At 41.0% G+C, this 15,596-nt stretch overlaps 1 protein-coding gene across 1 annotated transcript in view; it reads left to right on the top strand.

Moving 5' to 3' along the window:
• The first annotated feature begins 2,230 nt into the window (after positions 1 to 2,230).
• The window catches only part of MICU1 (mitochondrial calcium uptake 1), an 85,923-nt gene continuing 72,557 nt past the window's right edge, over positions 2,231 to 15,596 (top strand). Inside the window, exons 1-2 of the mRNA XM_053451320.1 lie at positions 2,231 to 2,382; positions 9,495 to 9,656. Of these exons, the coding sequence (XP_053307295.1) occupies positions 9,496 to 9,656 (161 nt within the window). The 5' untranslated portion in view covers positions 2,231 to 2,382; position 9,495. The remainder of the gene's footprint in view (positions 2,383 to 9,494; positions 9,657 to 15,596) is intronic.

Raw genomic sequence — 15,596 nt, 5'->3', positions numbered from 1 at the left:
GCCATTACAAGCTTTTTTGGTGCCATCCCAAGCCATTTTGTTGCTCATTGATGAGGTAAAGTGGGAGGGACTGTGTATAACATATTGATGACTGGTAGAAGAAGCCAAGAAATTGAGGGTGGTCTCATTGATGGCAATAGCTGTGATTAATGGGCCCAACAACCTTTCATGCAGTCCTGCTTTATGGGGTAGCATGTTCCTACCATCTGCCAGTGTCTGCCTCCCCAGCCCCAGTGCTCTACTACCTCTGCTGCTGCTGCACCTCTTTGACTGACCTTACTCTGCGGGAACTTTAAAAAAAATCTATATCTATAACACTCACTCACTTTTATTCATGCTCTCTCACATTCTCACTTGCTCTCTCAAGCTCACTCTCTCACTTATAGTTTCACACTCTCAGGCTCTCTCACTTTGTTATGCTCTATTACCAGGGCCGGCCCAAGGCAAAATGCCGCCTGGGGCGAATTTTAAAATGCCCCCCCCTTATCTACCCTTCCTCTCCCTCCGTCCCTGCCTCCCCTCCCTTGTACTTACCTTTCAGCAGTCCTGCAGCGAGTCTCCCTGTTCGGTCTCAGTGCTGGCTTGTAATGCTGAGCGCCGGCATTTTGCTTTTCTTATGCATTCGCTTTTGTGGGCCACATCTCCCATCACAATTATCACCAATATGACTGAGGGTGATGGAAGTTGTAGTCCACAAAAGTGGGGGCACGAGAAAAACAAAGAACCACTTCTATAAGGACATATTCCTTTACCTTTTCTAGTCTCTCTCCTGCAATACTAGTGTGGGTACTGCATCCCTAACAATGGCACCTTTACCTTTTACCTAACTTAATTTAGATTGTAAGCTTGTTTGAGAAATGCCCTCCTCACCTGTTATTTCTGTAAGTAAACTGTTATGTTATATACTACTACGCTATTATAATTTGAAACTACTCCCATAAATATGCAATCCAAAACAATAATGCCATATAGATATATAAACCAAAACAATAACAGAGCAACAACAAGCTACACTGGTATCATTTATTAAGGCTGCTTTATGTATTTTATACATTTTTTCCCATTAACCCCTTCAGTCCACTATGGACGTACCATTACGTCCAAAAAACGCATCCCAAGAACCCCCTATGGACGTACTGGTACGTCCAGCCCTTCTTGCAGTGGCAGCGGCGTTTGACAGCCTGGACTCCCCCCTGACAGCAGAAGCCGGCATCACCGGCTTTCTGCTGTCCGATCTCCTGTAACAGCTTCCGGCATTTAAATACAGATCGGGCGCTCGGGCATTCCCTTCTAGGTTGCGTCGCTGCTGACGTAACCTGGAAGTTCATCAGATGAAGCACAGACACTGCGATCTCTATGCACTTCTGTAGAGATCACAGTGTGATCGGTGCAGGGGATCGCAGGGAGGAGAGTGAGAAACCATGTTTCTCACCCTCCTCCCATGCTGAAACAGAAAACGAAGAAAAAAAAATGGTTAGTTATTTTAAAAAATAATAATAATAAATCATTATAATAATAATATAAATAATAATAAAATAAAGTGAGCTAAGTGATGTCATTGTGACATCACTGGCATTAATAACATGTTCAAGAGGTCCCTCTAACCATTTTTTTACAAAAAATATATAAAAAAATATTAAAAAAATAAAATAACAAAATTAAAAATATATATATAAAAAAGATAAGAAATCAATCCCCAAACCCGTTAAGCATAAAAATTGTACAAAAAATGTACACCTTATAGTATGTTTCCTATAAGTGCTGGGAAACTATGGAAATTCTATATAAATTAGGTATTTCTGAAATCAGGACACCTGAATTGATAAACTTGGAGGGGATTTTCCATTACTTCTAAATTTTCAGCTAGTCATCCAACTATGGTATCAAAAGAAAGCTCTATCTCTCCTTGAAAAAAACAATATCTAGTTTACATGGGTACACTAGTCGCAGGAAAAGAGAATAATCGCTGAACCGACATAGCGCAAAAATGGCAAAATTGCTCCTGGACGTGAGGTACCAAAAACCCATGGGATTGAAGGGGTTAATGCAGTTACCTGCCATTTTAGCATTTTTTTAAAATTGTTTATTTCATATAAATTTAAAGACAGCAAAGCAGAAGGGGTTGATGAATGTTTACTCAGTCCTAAATAAAGTTTAGGCTGAGAAACGTCGTCTCAGACGCAAGTGCTTTTGGGAGTTGTAGTTTCGTCCCCTCCCCTTGGCGTTTGAATACGCGAAGAGTGCTACACTCGTCGGCTCGGGTAGCAGAGGGGGAACTGGAACTGGCTGTTTAGTTCCGACCGAAAACTCTGGAGAACGTATCTCGTTCGTAATTTGGCTGCGGTGTCCGGAAGAAAACAGTTGTTGAAGACGGGAGTGCAGGTAGAGAGCGCGGGCTGTGTCAGCGTGTATAAATGTCTTGGTGCGAGCGCGTATTGTTACATATAATATGTCTTCTGTGGGGACGTGACAGGCTTTCCTTCCAGGGCGTCAGAACGTTCTGTGTTATAGTAATTATTAATGGCTGGCGGTATAAAGCATTGACAGTGCGTTTGTATTCATGTAACGTTATTTCCCAAGTTGTGTTAATGACACAACAGGTAATGGAGCTTCTATGAGCCTTTTTTATTTATTTATTTTTTACACTCTTCTCAGTATAGCATCTGTTGTTGCCCCATTCTGTGTAGCTACGTGTGCCGGGGGGAGGTGGTAATGACAATTACATTTATGAAGCAGTATACAAACCCACCGTAGAAATAAACCGACTATTAAGTTTACTGTTTGAGTCAAGAACTTACTCTTGATTTAGACAAATACGTTATTTGAGAAAATATTACATCTGCAGCCTCTTCTAAACGTGTATGTGTTTATTGACAAAATGGTGATTTAATAGCTATTATTTATTACAAGCATTAAAGGAAAGAAGACTCAGTCTTACTCAGCATGGCTGAATACATAAAATAAATCTAGAATCGACTTTTACAGGTTCTAGCATTGGGAGTTATGACATGGATTAGGAAAAAAAGAAAAGCAGAGTTTGGATTTAAGTTACAATAGACTGAAATTTAAGATGTTTTTGAAAGTGACAAATTCCCATAAATGCCTTTTTTTTTGTGTATACGTTGTAGTCTGTGTGTGACAGTATTCTCATTCTGTACCCTAAAGCAGCGGTCCCCAACCTTTTTGGCACCAGGGACAGTCTCTGCCACACTGACACCCACACACACCAGGACAGGCTCTGCCACACCAACACCCAAACATACACACCAGGACAGGCTCTGCCACACCGACACCCAAACATACACACCAGGACAGGCTCTGCCACACCGACACCCAAACATACACACCAGGACAGGCTCTGCCACACCGACACCCAAACATACACACCAGGACAGGCTCTGCCACACCGACACCTGCATTAGTACAGGTTAATCCACAGTAGTTTGTTGTTCGTGTGTTTTCCCCTTGTATATTGATGCCCCAGCCAGGGGCCCTTTTCGTTTTAATGTATTCCCCCCACACCGTTGTGTATTGCCCCATATGTATTTGTGCCCCCAGCCGGCCCCCTTTTGTGCATTTATGTCCCCACTCCTTGTGTATTGATTTATGTGATGTCCCCAGCCAGCCTCCCCCCTTGTGTATTGATGCCCCCTTTTGTACTGGTTAATGTACCCATGTGTATTGATTAATGTGATGCCCCAACCACCCTGTTGTGTACTTATACCCCCCAGCCACCCCCTTTTTGTATTTAATTGTTGTCCCAAGGCACACCCCTTTGAATATGGGTCCCCTTCCACCTACCACCCCAGCATTTAAAAAAAAAATTTGACTACTTACATTTTTGCTGGCTTCTTTTCCTGCAGGCTGCTCTCCTCTGACATGTTCTTACAGCTGTCACAAGGAATTGTTCCGTGTGAGCCCGTCCCCTTGAGTGGCACATTGTGCCTTTAAAGGGGAGGAACGAAGAGCCTCACTGAGGCACAGGGCGGTGTGGTGCGGGCACGCTGGCCGCTTTAAAATCATTAAGCGGCCGGTGGAGGCGGACATACGGCCGCTTTAAAACTAGCAGCTGCATTGGCTGCAATGGAATCTCGTGTGCCGGCATACGGACTGGCCTGCCCACCGCGGGTGCTGCACGCTTTTGCCCCGCATTAAAGATGGCCCCGTCGGTCGTGCGGCTGTTTAGTTAAGATTCAGGGCGGCAATTAAGTTAAGATAGAGCTCCGTCGCCACAACGTGGGCCGTGCCCTAAAGATTTTTTATATGGACTGAACAGCAACATTGTTATCTTGTTTTTAATCATAATTTCCTCCCATCTCGTTTAGTTTAAGAACACAAGCATGCTTTTGTTTTGAAACCATACATAAATATATATAAAACTATCATTTATGATGAGAAAAATGCTACATTTTCACAGTGCACAGTTCACTAGTGCAAATGAAAAAGAAAAAAGGTCGCAATGCGCCCTGGGGTGGGTTTTCAGTGTTGCTGAATGCCTCAATATCAGGGCATTTCAGTGAAGCCGTTTTGAAATCATGTGTCTGCCGCCATACTGACTATTTGTGCGTGACGTGCCTGGCATGTCATTGGTCCTTAAGGGGTTAAGCAATCACAATTGACAGTAGTTTCAGAAGATTGGAAGTTGGCAACTGTAGTATTTCACAAAATTAGGTAGCAGGAAAAACAGTGCAAAATACAGAGCAATATGTCTTATGTCAGTAGTTAAGAAAATAATAGAAACCATGTTAAAGGTGGGGAGATAAGTACTTTTAAATATGCAGATGTTAATTAATTGCAGGATCACAAACAACATGGGTTTACTGCAGGGGTATCTTGTTAAACTAACAATTAAATACAAAAAGGGGGTGGCTGGGGGGTATAAGCCAACCCCCCAAAATTTGAATATTAATTTAGAAAAAAAAAGAAAGCCTGAATATAAGACTACCCGTCTGCAACGGGCTTAGACAACCTCTGCTGCTGCTGGCCGGTACTTCCGCTAAGGGCTTTTATGGTGGAGCACCGGAAAGTTATGTCACGCCGGCGCTCTGTCATAGAAGCCCCGGCAGAGACTGTCTGTCCACTGGCTGCCAGACAGGTGGATCCAGGTACCCTGCAGCACTGCCAATATCTGGATCTTAGTGTTGTAGTCAGACCTCTGTTTGAGGTCTGATTATAAGACAACATTGAATATAAGATGAGCATTTGCTCTGGAAAAAATCTTGTCTTATAATCGAGCAAATACGGTAATAGATCAGGGAGGGGGTATTTCATATAAATTATCTAGATTTTAGTAAGGCATTTGACACTATACCTCATAGAAGACCTTGGGTTTGTATGTTCAAATGAAGGTCTTTTTACTAGTTGGGTACTTAAGGTTTTAGTAGTGGAACCCATACATTTCAATATTTTTATTAGTGATATTACAAAAAAAAAATTTGGCAGATAATACAAAGGTCTGTAACAGGGTAGACATTCCTTGTTCAATAAGCCAAATTGCCAACATTTTAAGTAAATTAGAAAAATGGTCAAGAGTGCTGCAATTTAGAGTTAAGAAGCAATTGTTTCTGAGGACTTAAAAGCAATGCTTCATAGTGTTGAAAAAAAGCAAGCAGGGTACTGGGTTGTACAGCAAAAGGCCTTAGTAGCCTAAAGACCAAGGTGGCTATGCCACTTTACAAGTCTCTAGTCAGAATCACCTAGAGTGTTGTGTATAGTTCTCAAGACCCTATTTCCTTAAAGTTTGAGTCTTCATATCAAATTCTATGTTTCTAGCAATACCTGGTTTTCACTGACCCTTTGAAACTAAATATGGCGTCGCTTTTTTTCCATTTTTTTTTTTATTATGAAGAGCGTTTATCAAAAATACATAAATACGTACTAATTCTAGCAGTAAGCAAGAATAAGGTTTATATATTTAGCCTCGTGGCAAACATGTTACAGTACTGAATTAAATTATGACGTTGTACACTAGAATTCTGGGTTCGTGAAACATATAGTAGTCTACAGAGGAGCTGCATCTTATTTCTAAGGTAACTTTGTTGTTGTTTTTAACATTTAAAAAAATGTTCTCAGAAAGTACTTTTAATAAACATATGTTTGAGGCTGCCTGGGACATTAAACTGTCCCTTTAATGGGGGAAGTAACTTAAAGCAGTTAAAATTCTTAGGCCATTCTCCCTCCTTCAGAAGAAGCAATAGCCCGCTATTTATTTTTGTATCAGACTATATATATATATATATATATATATATATATATATATATATATATATATATATATTTCCTGCGGCTTCATACCTCTTCTAGATGCAGTGCTTACACAGTGGATATCCCTGTGAGCTTCTTTCTCATTAAAATGCAAAGTAACAATATTATAGCCCATACAGAGCTGTGATGTGTGCAGATGCCTGTAGCAAAAGATGTCATTTCGGCAACATTTTTTTCTTCACCCAGATAATATCAACTCCCATCCACAGAGAATGAGTTCACTTAATGTATCCATTAGGGAAATCCCTCATGGCTCTGATTAACTTTTGTGCAGCAGGGAGAATCTTTGGAGTAAGTCCACTCGTCTCACAACTAAATGAAGATATTTCATGACTCAGCATATGCCATGAAAAATCAACTCTACCAGCACAAGTATATGTATTGAAATGGCAAATTGTATACCACAGACGCAAACATTCTTAGAGTTGCTAATGTTAATCTGTGGGGTTTGTCTTTAAAGTAACATTTGTGACTTTTTAAAATCTTTTGCTATTCAGCCTGAACATCTAAACTCTTAAAACTGTATGTGAAAAACACTGCTCTTGTCTATCCTTTACCCTTCCCAAGCACTGCCACATTATTATGTCTCGGAGGCTATAGTGCTAGGGTGTTGGGTTTAGTCCCGGACCCTACCATTGGGAGTGCATACTATGAGAAACGTCCTTTATGGTGCTTTCATAATAACATAGGTTAACATGTCTTGCATGCTAGCGTGACAGCTCAGCTTACAACCCTGCAAGTTCATTTGCCAGGTGTGGAGGAGTTGTTTGCATGGGGTTGCATGCTTTACAATGTCTAATGTGAAACAGGTTCCAATGTGCACTTAACATAAATACTACATGTAATTAAAGGAAAGTCTAATGCCCCTGACACCCCCACCATAGAAGAATGTATAATAAAATACTCTATGCATTCTTACAAAATGAAGAAGAAAAAAAAGGCTGCCAACAGCATTCCTCTTCCATGATTTGACTGTACTTCTCACCGATTTCCTGCTTGAATCAGCTGCACTCACACATGCGTACTCTGAAGAGACCCCCACCCCCACCTTTCCCCAAGACAGGGCTGGAGCTAACTACCGGCATACCTGGGAACTTCTTGGCTCCGGCTACCGGAGCCCTGCCTTGCGGGACACGGCCAAGACTGCCCACTGATGCCAGGGGGCGGTCCCGTTGACTTCGGTGGGAGTTCCCGCTGAATTTGTTTGGAGTTCCTCATTTAAAGGGAAAATGGGCGGGGAGTGTGGCACGTCAAGACCCCATGCATTTGCAAAATGGACTGCATAGAAATTTTAGGGATCACACATTTGTCATATGCATCAAAGTACATATTATGACAGGAATGCCCTCTAGATTGTTAGCTCGTTTGAGCAGGGCCCTCCTCACCTGTTGTTTTGTTGTTTCTGTAAGTTAAATTGTTATGTTACATACTACTTGTTATGTCCTGTCTACCCATTGTACAGCACTACAGAATATGATGACAAAAACAACAATAATGATATTAAAAAAAAAAAAGAAAGCATCTTACTTTTAGAACAATAATTTAAATGAAAACTAGTTTGTGGTTGGAACTAATGACTAATAGACATACCTGGGAACTCTCTGGGTTTGACCTGGAGATTGCCAGGTGAGCGCTGCTCCTCCGGGTCAAGACCTGAATTCTCCGGGTCGCGGGACCGGGGTCTTGACACTCCCCGCTCCCCGTCCATTTTTTTCCTTGAAATGGGGGTGTTTCTCGATGCCGTCAGCAGAACCGCCCACCGACGTCAATGTGCAGTCCTGGCTGCGTCCTGCAAGGGAAGGCTCTAGGTAGCCAGAGCCGAGAAGTTCCCATGTTTGCTAACGGAGTTGTCCAAATTGTTACCAGGATTGTAATACTTAAAGTTAAAAGCATTGTGTTCATTTCTGACAATGGCTTTCCTGGGGTCCATGGTGTTAAGGTGAGATGTGGACTTTTGCTGCATTGCAGAAATATTTACCAAGTAGCAGCTGAAAGGAAATAAATCTGCAAATGTATTAAATTACTATACAGGACTAAAAAGGAGATTCCAAGAGGGTGAGAATCACGTTGACAAGTAAAGGGAGAAATCTGTCTATGTTAATAATAAATGCTACCAGAGCAACACTCAGACAGGCCGCAAACCACCTGTAGCCTCTAAAAAAATCACTGTGCTGATTGACACCGATTTTTTGTTTTTAGAAAAGTTTTGTTTTTTAAGTTGTTTAACAGATAAAGTGTGTCTGTTATGATGTGTTTGACCAAATGCCAGTGAAAGTACTAAAAAAAAAATAGATGGAGATTACAAAAGTAATGTGTTGATCTGCCTATTCCTTCTATTCTCCTCTTTTCTAACTTTTTTTTTTTTTATCTCTATCATTATTTTAATAAATAAACAGAGACTGAATTCTAAGTTTTGATGAATGTTACCTTGAACAAGCAATAGAAAATAAAACAAACAACCTTTTATATTTCTGGGACATTCATCAGATGAAGACATTATTTACTATATAATATATAGAAAAAATGAAATATAAATGTATGTGTAATATAAGATTTAATGTATGTGGTAATAAGTCAAATCTATATTAATAAAAGACATATGAAATAATCTTGAACCCCAAGTAAATATAACTCTATAGAAAAACTCTTATATAAAGATAGGCTTATAAAAAGCGTACATTTTAGCTTGTAAAGACATAGGCCTGGTAAGGGACAGTAAACAATGTATTGCAAAGTAGACATCAAATGGAGATTACATGCCATGATTGTAACAATAGATCGCAATAATTGTTCAACATGTTTTGAAGTTCTACTGTACCTGCTTTTGTGGGTTATAATTCTGTTGTTCAAGTTTGTGGGTGAGAGCTCTAGGAGCTGGGGGTCCACAAGAGTTAATCTATCATTTTTTAATTTCATAAACAATTGTACTTGTATAAATGCATGTATTGGTGCAGCACCTGTCAGATCGCAGTGGTCGATCCCTACATGTATACAGGGATGGGACAATTGTCCCTGCATGCTGATAAGCTGCTTTAAAATAAATCAGCTGCCAGGACACTAAACTACCTATAGTTTTGTACTTTTTTTTTTTCTTTCAGTGAAATTGAAATTTTGTTTTAAGTGTAAGAAATTATTCCGCAAGAATAAACCCATTTGGACATCTTTATATATGCTACTCGAGCACAGAGTGGACTAACAAATAGTGTTATCTCCTTCTTCTCGTACTTTAGGATGTTCCGCCTCCGCTTCATCCCTGCTGTGGCTGGCCTGGCAGCAGTTTCCCGGCGCTACCATGGGTATGCTAACACTTCACAGAGCAGACGAAGGATTGTTTTCGCAGCTTTTGCTGGTGCAACTGCAATTTCTGCTAGTGCTGGGCTGCTGTGGAAGAGGTAAGAGCATTCTAACATGAAATATTGGGGGACGGGACATCTTCTTAGAAAAGAAGTCTTTTACACGTAGGGTTGGTAGGTTTAGAGCAATTTCTTAGTGCAGATCTGTTGGTTTAGGATAAAAATAAATAAGATTTAAAAAAGAAAAATCCACTATATCCAAAAAACATGACTTCCTGTGGCATATGAGTTGTTTCTGAAATCAGGACAAATACATAATTTTGTTCTTTCATTGTTTTTTTGAAGATGGGGACACTTTGTTTCCCCTATTTTTACTCTGATTGTTGATCATGTAGTGAGTAGGAAACAGTGCTCTGTTTTACATTCAGAAATGAATAACTTAAGATATCACATTCTATTCAAAAAGTCCCACTTATTTAACTCAGTAGATGTATGCTGGTATGTGTTATTTTTCAATTACTCCACAGTACCGCAGAAGATATGCAATTTTCAAAGATCTCTGCACTAAATAAGCATTCATCTAAATAAGCTCCCGGTAATAGACCAGAGCTCCAGTGTGAAAGGACATTTATAGGTTAGGAAACACATTTTGCATGCAATGGGGGAAATTTGCATAGGGATTGAGGCAATCTGCATATACAGTGTTCAGTACAACGTGTTGAATTTGATAAGCTTAAAAATAGTTTTTAAAGGATTTAGCACAAGGGAAACAACCCAGTAAAATCAGTTGGTCCTAAAATGCTTTTGCATATTTACTAGCTATTTAGCTTTAAGGTTCTTATGCAATCTATCATATTTATTCAGATCAATAGGTTGTGTCTATTCATAGTTATCGTAATGAGAACTGGTCATCATGTTTTATCCTAAAATTGCCTTACTTGTGAAAAACATGATAGACAATTTACTCAAATTATGCAACTCGTGGAAGATCTTAGTAGACTTTTTTTTAAATTGAAACTTGCTGTGATCAGAAGATGTAAAATACCTCATCAAGTCTTCTTAAAAGTACAGCAAACTAAGTCCAGAACTAAAATTCATGCCCTGGTTCTTTCCACATTCCCCACAAAAAAGGTAAAAAAAAAACCTTACTCACACTAGTTAGATTGTGTGAGTGTGGCTATACGTTAATCCCTGCATTCATCATTTGATGACATCACTGATGTCTTGTAGACCATAAAATACTTTCCAATTGTCTCCTATATTCCCTTTCACATTACTTCTCCAAGTAAACTAACTTCCTCTCCTCTAATTCCCTCCTTGACCCTCTACAGTCGTGTTTCAAACCCCTTCACTCTACTGAAACAGCTCTAACAAAAGTCTCCAATGACTTGCTCTCTGCCAAAGCAAAAAGTCACTTCTCCATTCTAATACTATTGTATCTGTCTCCTGCTTTTGATACTGTTGATCACCACATTCTTCTTGACTCACTTGCTTCTACAGGCATTCACAATACAGCTCTCAGCTGGATCTCCTCATATCTGTCTAGCCGTTCCTTCTCTGTCAGCTTCTCTGGCAAGACTTCATCACCCCTTCCACTTTCAATTGGCGTCCTCCAAGGTTCATTCCTTGGCCATCTTCTGTTCTCTCTTTATACTTCATCTCTTGGCAAACTAATCAACTCATTTGGACTCCAGTATCATCTATATGCAGATGATACCCAAATCTACCTGTCTTCTCCTGATCTCTCTCCATCTCTTATGTCCCGTATTACCAATTGCTTGTCTGCTATTTCTTCATGGATGTCACAACGCTACCTGAAACTTCATCTTTCTAAAACTGAACTCATTATCTTCCCTCCTTCCATCTCCACTCTACTGCCTGAATTCTCTATCACCATTAACAACGCGACTATTTCTCCAACTAACCAGGCCCGATGCCTTGGGGTCATCCATGACTCTAACCTCTCCTTCATCCCTCACATTCAGTCCCTCACCAGATCCTGCCACTTGCTCCTAAAAAAACATTTCTCGTATCCGCCCGTTCCTCACCCAAGAATCCACAAAAACTCTGGTTCATTCACTTGTTATTTCCCGTCTTGACTACTGCAGCACTCTTCTGGTTGGCATTCCACTGTCTCGACTCTCTCCTCTGCAGTCTGTCCTAAATGCTGCTGCTAGGTTTATCTTCCTTGCACATCACTCCTCTTCTGCTTCCCCACTCTGTGAAAAGCTCCACTGGCTTCCTATTACCTTTAGAATTAAATTTAGAATCCTGGTACTGACATATAAGGCCCTCAAAAACACTGCTCCTCCATATATTTCTGCCCTCATAAGCAAATACACTCCTACTCAATTCATACACGAAGCATACCATCTTAGCTGCTAGAACTTCCTTGTCACTGATACAACCACCACATTACCTCTCACCCTTTCTCTGTGCCTTATGTTTGTCACCCCATTCCCTCAAGATTGTAAGCTTGCGAGCCGGGCTCTCTCCACCTAATGTATAGGCTTGTCTTAGTTTGTCAACTCTCGTCTTGTCATACCCCTTGAATATATCTATTGTATTAAGAGTTGCATAAATTGTTGGCGCTATATAAATAAAGATGATGATGAGAATAATAAGTCACATGCAATAGTAAAATTATGTAGCCAAGTAAACAAAACCTAATACTTCCTGTTACAGTGGTCATCTAAAGTAGACATATTGGCAGATTAACTAAAGAGCGATATGAGGGTGAGGTAAGTAGGTTAGGAGCAAGAGAAAGATGGAGGAGGGAAGACAGGGCAGGTGGCGGGGGGAGTCCCATCTGGGCCCTGCAAATGTGTTCCCAACGCAATGGGATGATTGTAGCTAGAACAGTCGGACCGAGGGGTTCATTCGCATCTCCAACAGCTATCAGGGTGGTCAGGATAGATCTTCTAGAAGGCAAAGGAGTCCTGTATCAGTGGGCTAGCAGTTTATTGTAGGTCTCTTGAGTTATGTTACAGATCAAGCTCTTTTATGTGTAATGGTAAAGATTTGTTTCTTTTTTTTCTTTATGGGGGGATCCCAAATTATTTCTGATCTGTACAAAAGGTGATGGGCAAGTAGTAAGCCTGTGTTTCCTGTGGACCAAAGTATTTTCCTTAACTAGGGGTTTGGAGTGATGTGGTAGCAACCAAAAAAGATTATGAACTGAATCTGTTTCCAACTCTATCCAGAGCTTATGAGGTGGGTGGTGAGATCCCTCCACAATCCTTAATTATTAGTAGGTAATTTGTTAGTAGTGGGATTGCTTCTTGTTAGTCCGTGGCATATCGTACGACCATGTAATGGGGCAATAATGGACGTTGGATAAGGGAGGTAGTAGTACTGGAGGAAAAAGAAGTCAATGCGGGTGTAAAGGTTGTGTGGGGTGGAGAAAAAAATAGGATCTCTATGGATGGAGTGCTCTCAGAGAGTCCACTAGTTAAAATTATGTAAGGAGGTACTTAATTTTCTTTGTGATATGGAGTGGTGTTTTGGGAACATCTTGCTGAAGTATCTAATTTTGGTTCCAACACTATGTTCAAATCTCCACCGAGCAAGATCTAAGTGAAGTCAGAATCTTGGAGAGACAATCGTGTCACCTGTTTAAGTAGATGTTGGCAAAGGGATATAAACAATCCACTATTGTACTCTTTACGAATCATCCCTCAGGATCCACTACTTGATCCTGTTTAACCCCTTCGTTCCCCTATAGACATACCGGGACGTCCAAAAAATGCCCACAAAGAAACCCCTATGGACGTCCCGGTACGTCCAGCCTGGAACACCAGGCTGTCGTTTGACAGTAAGTAAGTAAGTAAGTGAAGAGCTGAAAAAAAAAAAGTTAATTCATTTAAAAAATAATATTAAATAAATCATTAAAATAATAATATAAATAATACAAAAAAAATTATAATGTGAGCTGTGATGTCACTGTGACATCACTGGCATGTTCAGGAGGTCCCTAGGAGGACCTCCTACCATTACTGTGTAAAAAAAAATTTTATAAAAAAAAGATAAAAAAAAAAAATTCTTAAAAAAAACTTACATCCCATTGCCCTAGCATAACATCTAGCCATTATAACCCTCCTGCCCCCATTCACAACCCCCAAACCCGTTAAGCCATAGGCATAAAAGTTATACAAAATTTTACACCTAATAGTATGCTCCTTGGTGCTGGGAAAGTCTGGAAAATCTAGATAAATTAAGTATTTCTGAAATCAGGAAACCTGAATTGATAAACTTGGAGGGGATTTTCCATCACTTTACCTAATTTTGTGAGGATTCAGAGGGAAAATGTAAAAAAAAATTAGTTTATTTTTCTAATCTTCACTAGTTTTTACTAAATTTCTCATTCTAAATTTTCAGCTAATCATCCAACTATGGTATCAAACGAAAGCTCTATCTCTCCTTGAAAAAACAATATATAGTTTACATGCGTACACTATTCACAGGAACAGAGAATAATCACTAAACCGACATACCCCAAAAATGGCAAAATTGCTCTGGGCTTTGAGGTACCAAAAACCCCTGGGATTGAAGGGGTTAACGAAGGGAGTGTGTTTTGAGTAGGGCTGCAACTAACGATTATTTTAATAATCGATTAGTTGGCCGATTTATTTTTTCGATTAATCGGATAAAAAAAATGCAATTTTTTTAAATTTAAAATAATGTAATAAAAAATGTACAATTTACACTTTCATCTCTTTATTGCAATGGCCTCTCTCTATTCACCTTCTTATTTTACTGACATAATAATAAAAGCTACAAGAACCCAAACACAGTGCTTCTCAAACTAGGTTTTAATACAAAGTTATTAGTAAATATTAATTCATATGTTAACTGTTTTTCATATTTAATAAAAACTATGAGGAAAAAAAGCCTTGTTTAAATTTTTTTTATTTACCAAACTGCCCCCGGTTATGCACATCAGACCCCCAGCTTGCCTCTCTGCCCCCATACATGCCTTATACCTCTTATATGCCAGATTCCACTGTGCCCCCTGATATGCCACTGTGCCCCTGATATGCCTTATACTCCTTATATGCCAGTGATATGCAACTGAGCCCCCAGATGTACCTTTTACCCCCAGATGTTTTATGACCCCCTGATATGCCTAATATCGATATGCCTTATACCCCCTATATGCCCTGAAATTCATAATACCCCCCATACACCACTATAACTCACCCATACACAACTTTGGCTCCTCCCCCTCCCATACACCACTCTGGCTCCTCCCCCTCCCATACACCACTCTGGCTCCTCCCCCTCCCATACACCACTCTGGCTCCTCCCCCTCCCATACACCACTCTGGCTCCTCCCCCATACTCCACTCTGCCTCCTCCCCCTCCCATACACCACTCTGGCTCCTCCCCCTCCCATACTCCACTCTGCCTCCTCCCCCTCCCATACACCACTCTGGCTCCTCCCCCTCCCATACACCACTCTGGCTCCTCCCCCTCCCATACTCCACTCTGCCTCCTCCCCCTCCCATACTCCACTCTGCCTCCTCCCCCTCCCATACTCCACTCTGCCTCCTCCCCCTCCCATACTCCACTCTGCCTACTCCCCCTCCCATACATCACTTTGGCTCCTCCCCTCCCATACATCACTTTGCCTCCTCCCCCTCCCATACACCACTTTGCCTCCTCCCCCTCCCATACACCACTTTGCCTCCTCCCCCCTCCCATACTTCACTCTGCCTCCTCCCATACTCCACTCTGCCTCCTCCCCCCTCCCATACACCACTCTGGCTCCTCCCCTCTCCCATACAACTCTGGCCCCTCCCCCTCCCATACTCCACTCTGCCTCCTCCCCCCTCCCATACTCCACTCTGCCTCCTCCCCCCTCCCATACTCCACTCTGGCTCCTCCCCCCTCCCATACTCCACTCTGCCTCCTGTCAGCAACGCATCTTCACTAGACAAGGACTTTCACTGCCGCTTCATAGAAGCCACAGTGTAAGTGAAGTGCAGTAACGGAGGCTGTCTGTGTGATGCAGACACTCACAGGCTGACAGAGAATCGT

The sequence above is a fragment of the Spea bombifrons genome, chromosome 11, assembly GCF_027358695.1.
Source record: "Spea bombifrons isolate aSpeBom1 chromosome 11, aSpeBom1.2.pri, whole genome shotgun sequence".
NCBI classification, from domain to species: domain Eukaryota; kingdom Metazoa; phylum Chordata; class Amphibia; order Anura; family Pelobatidae; genus Spea; species Spea bombifrons.
This window is presented reverse-complemented; position numbering and strand designations above follow the sequence as displayed.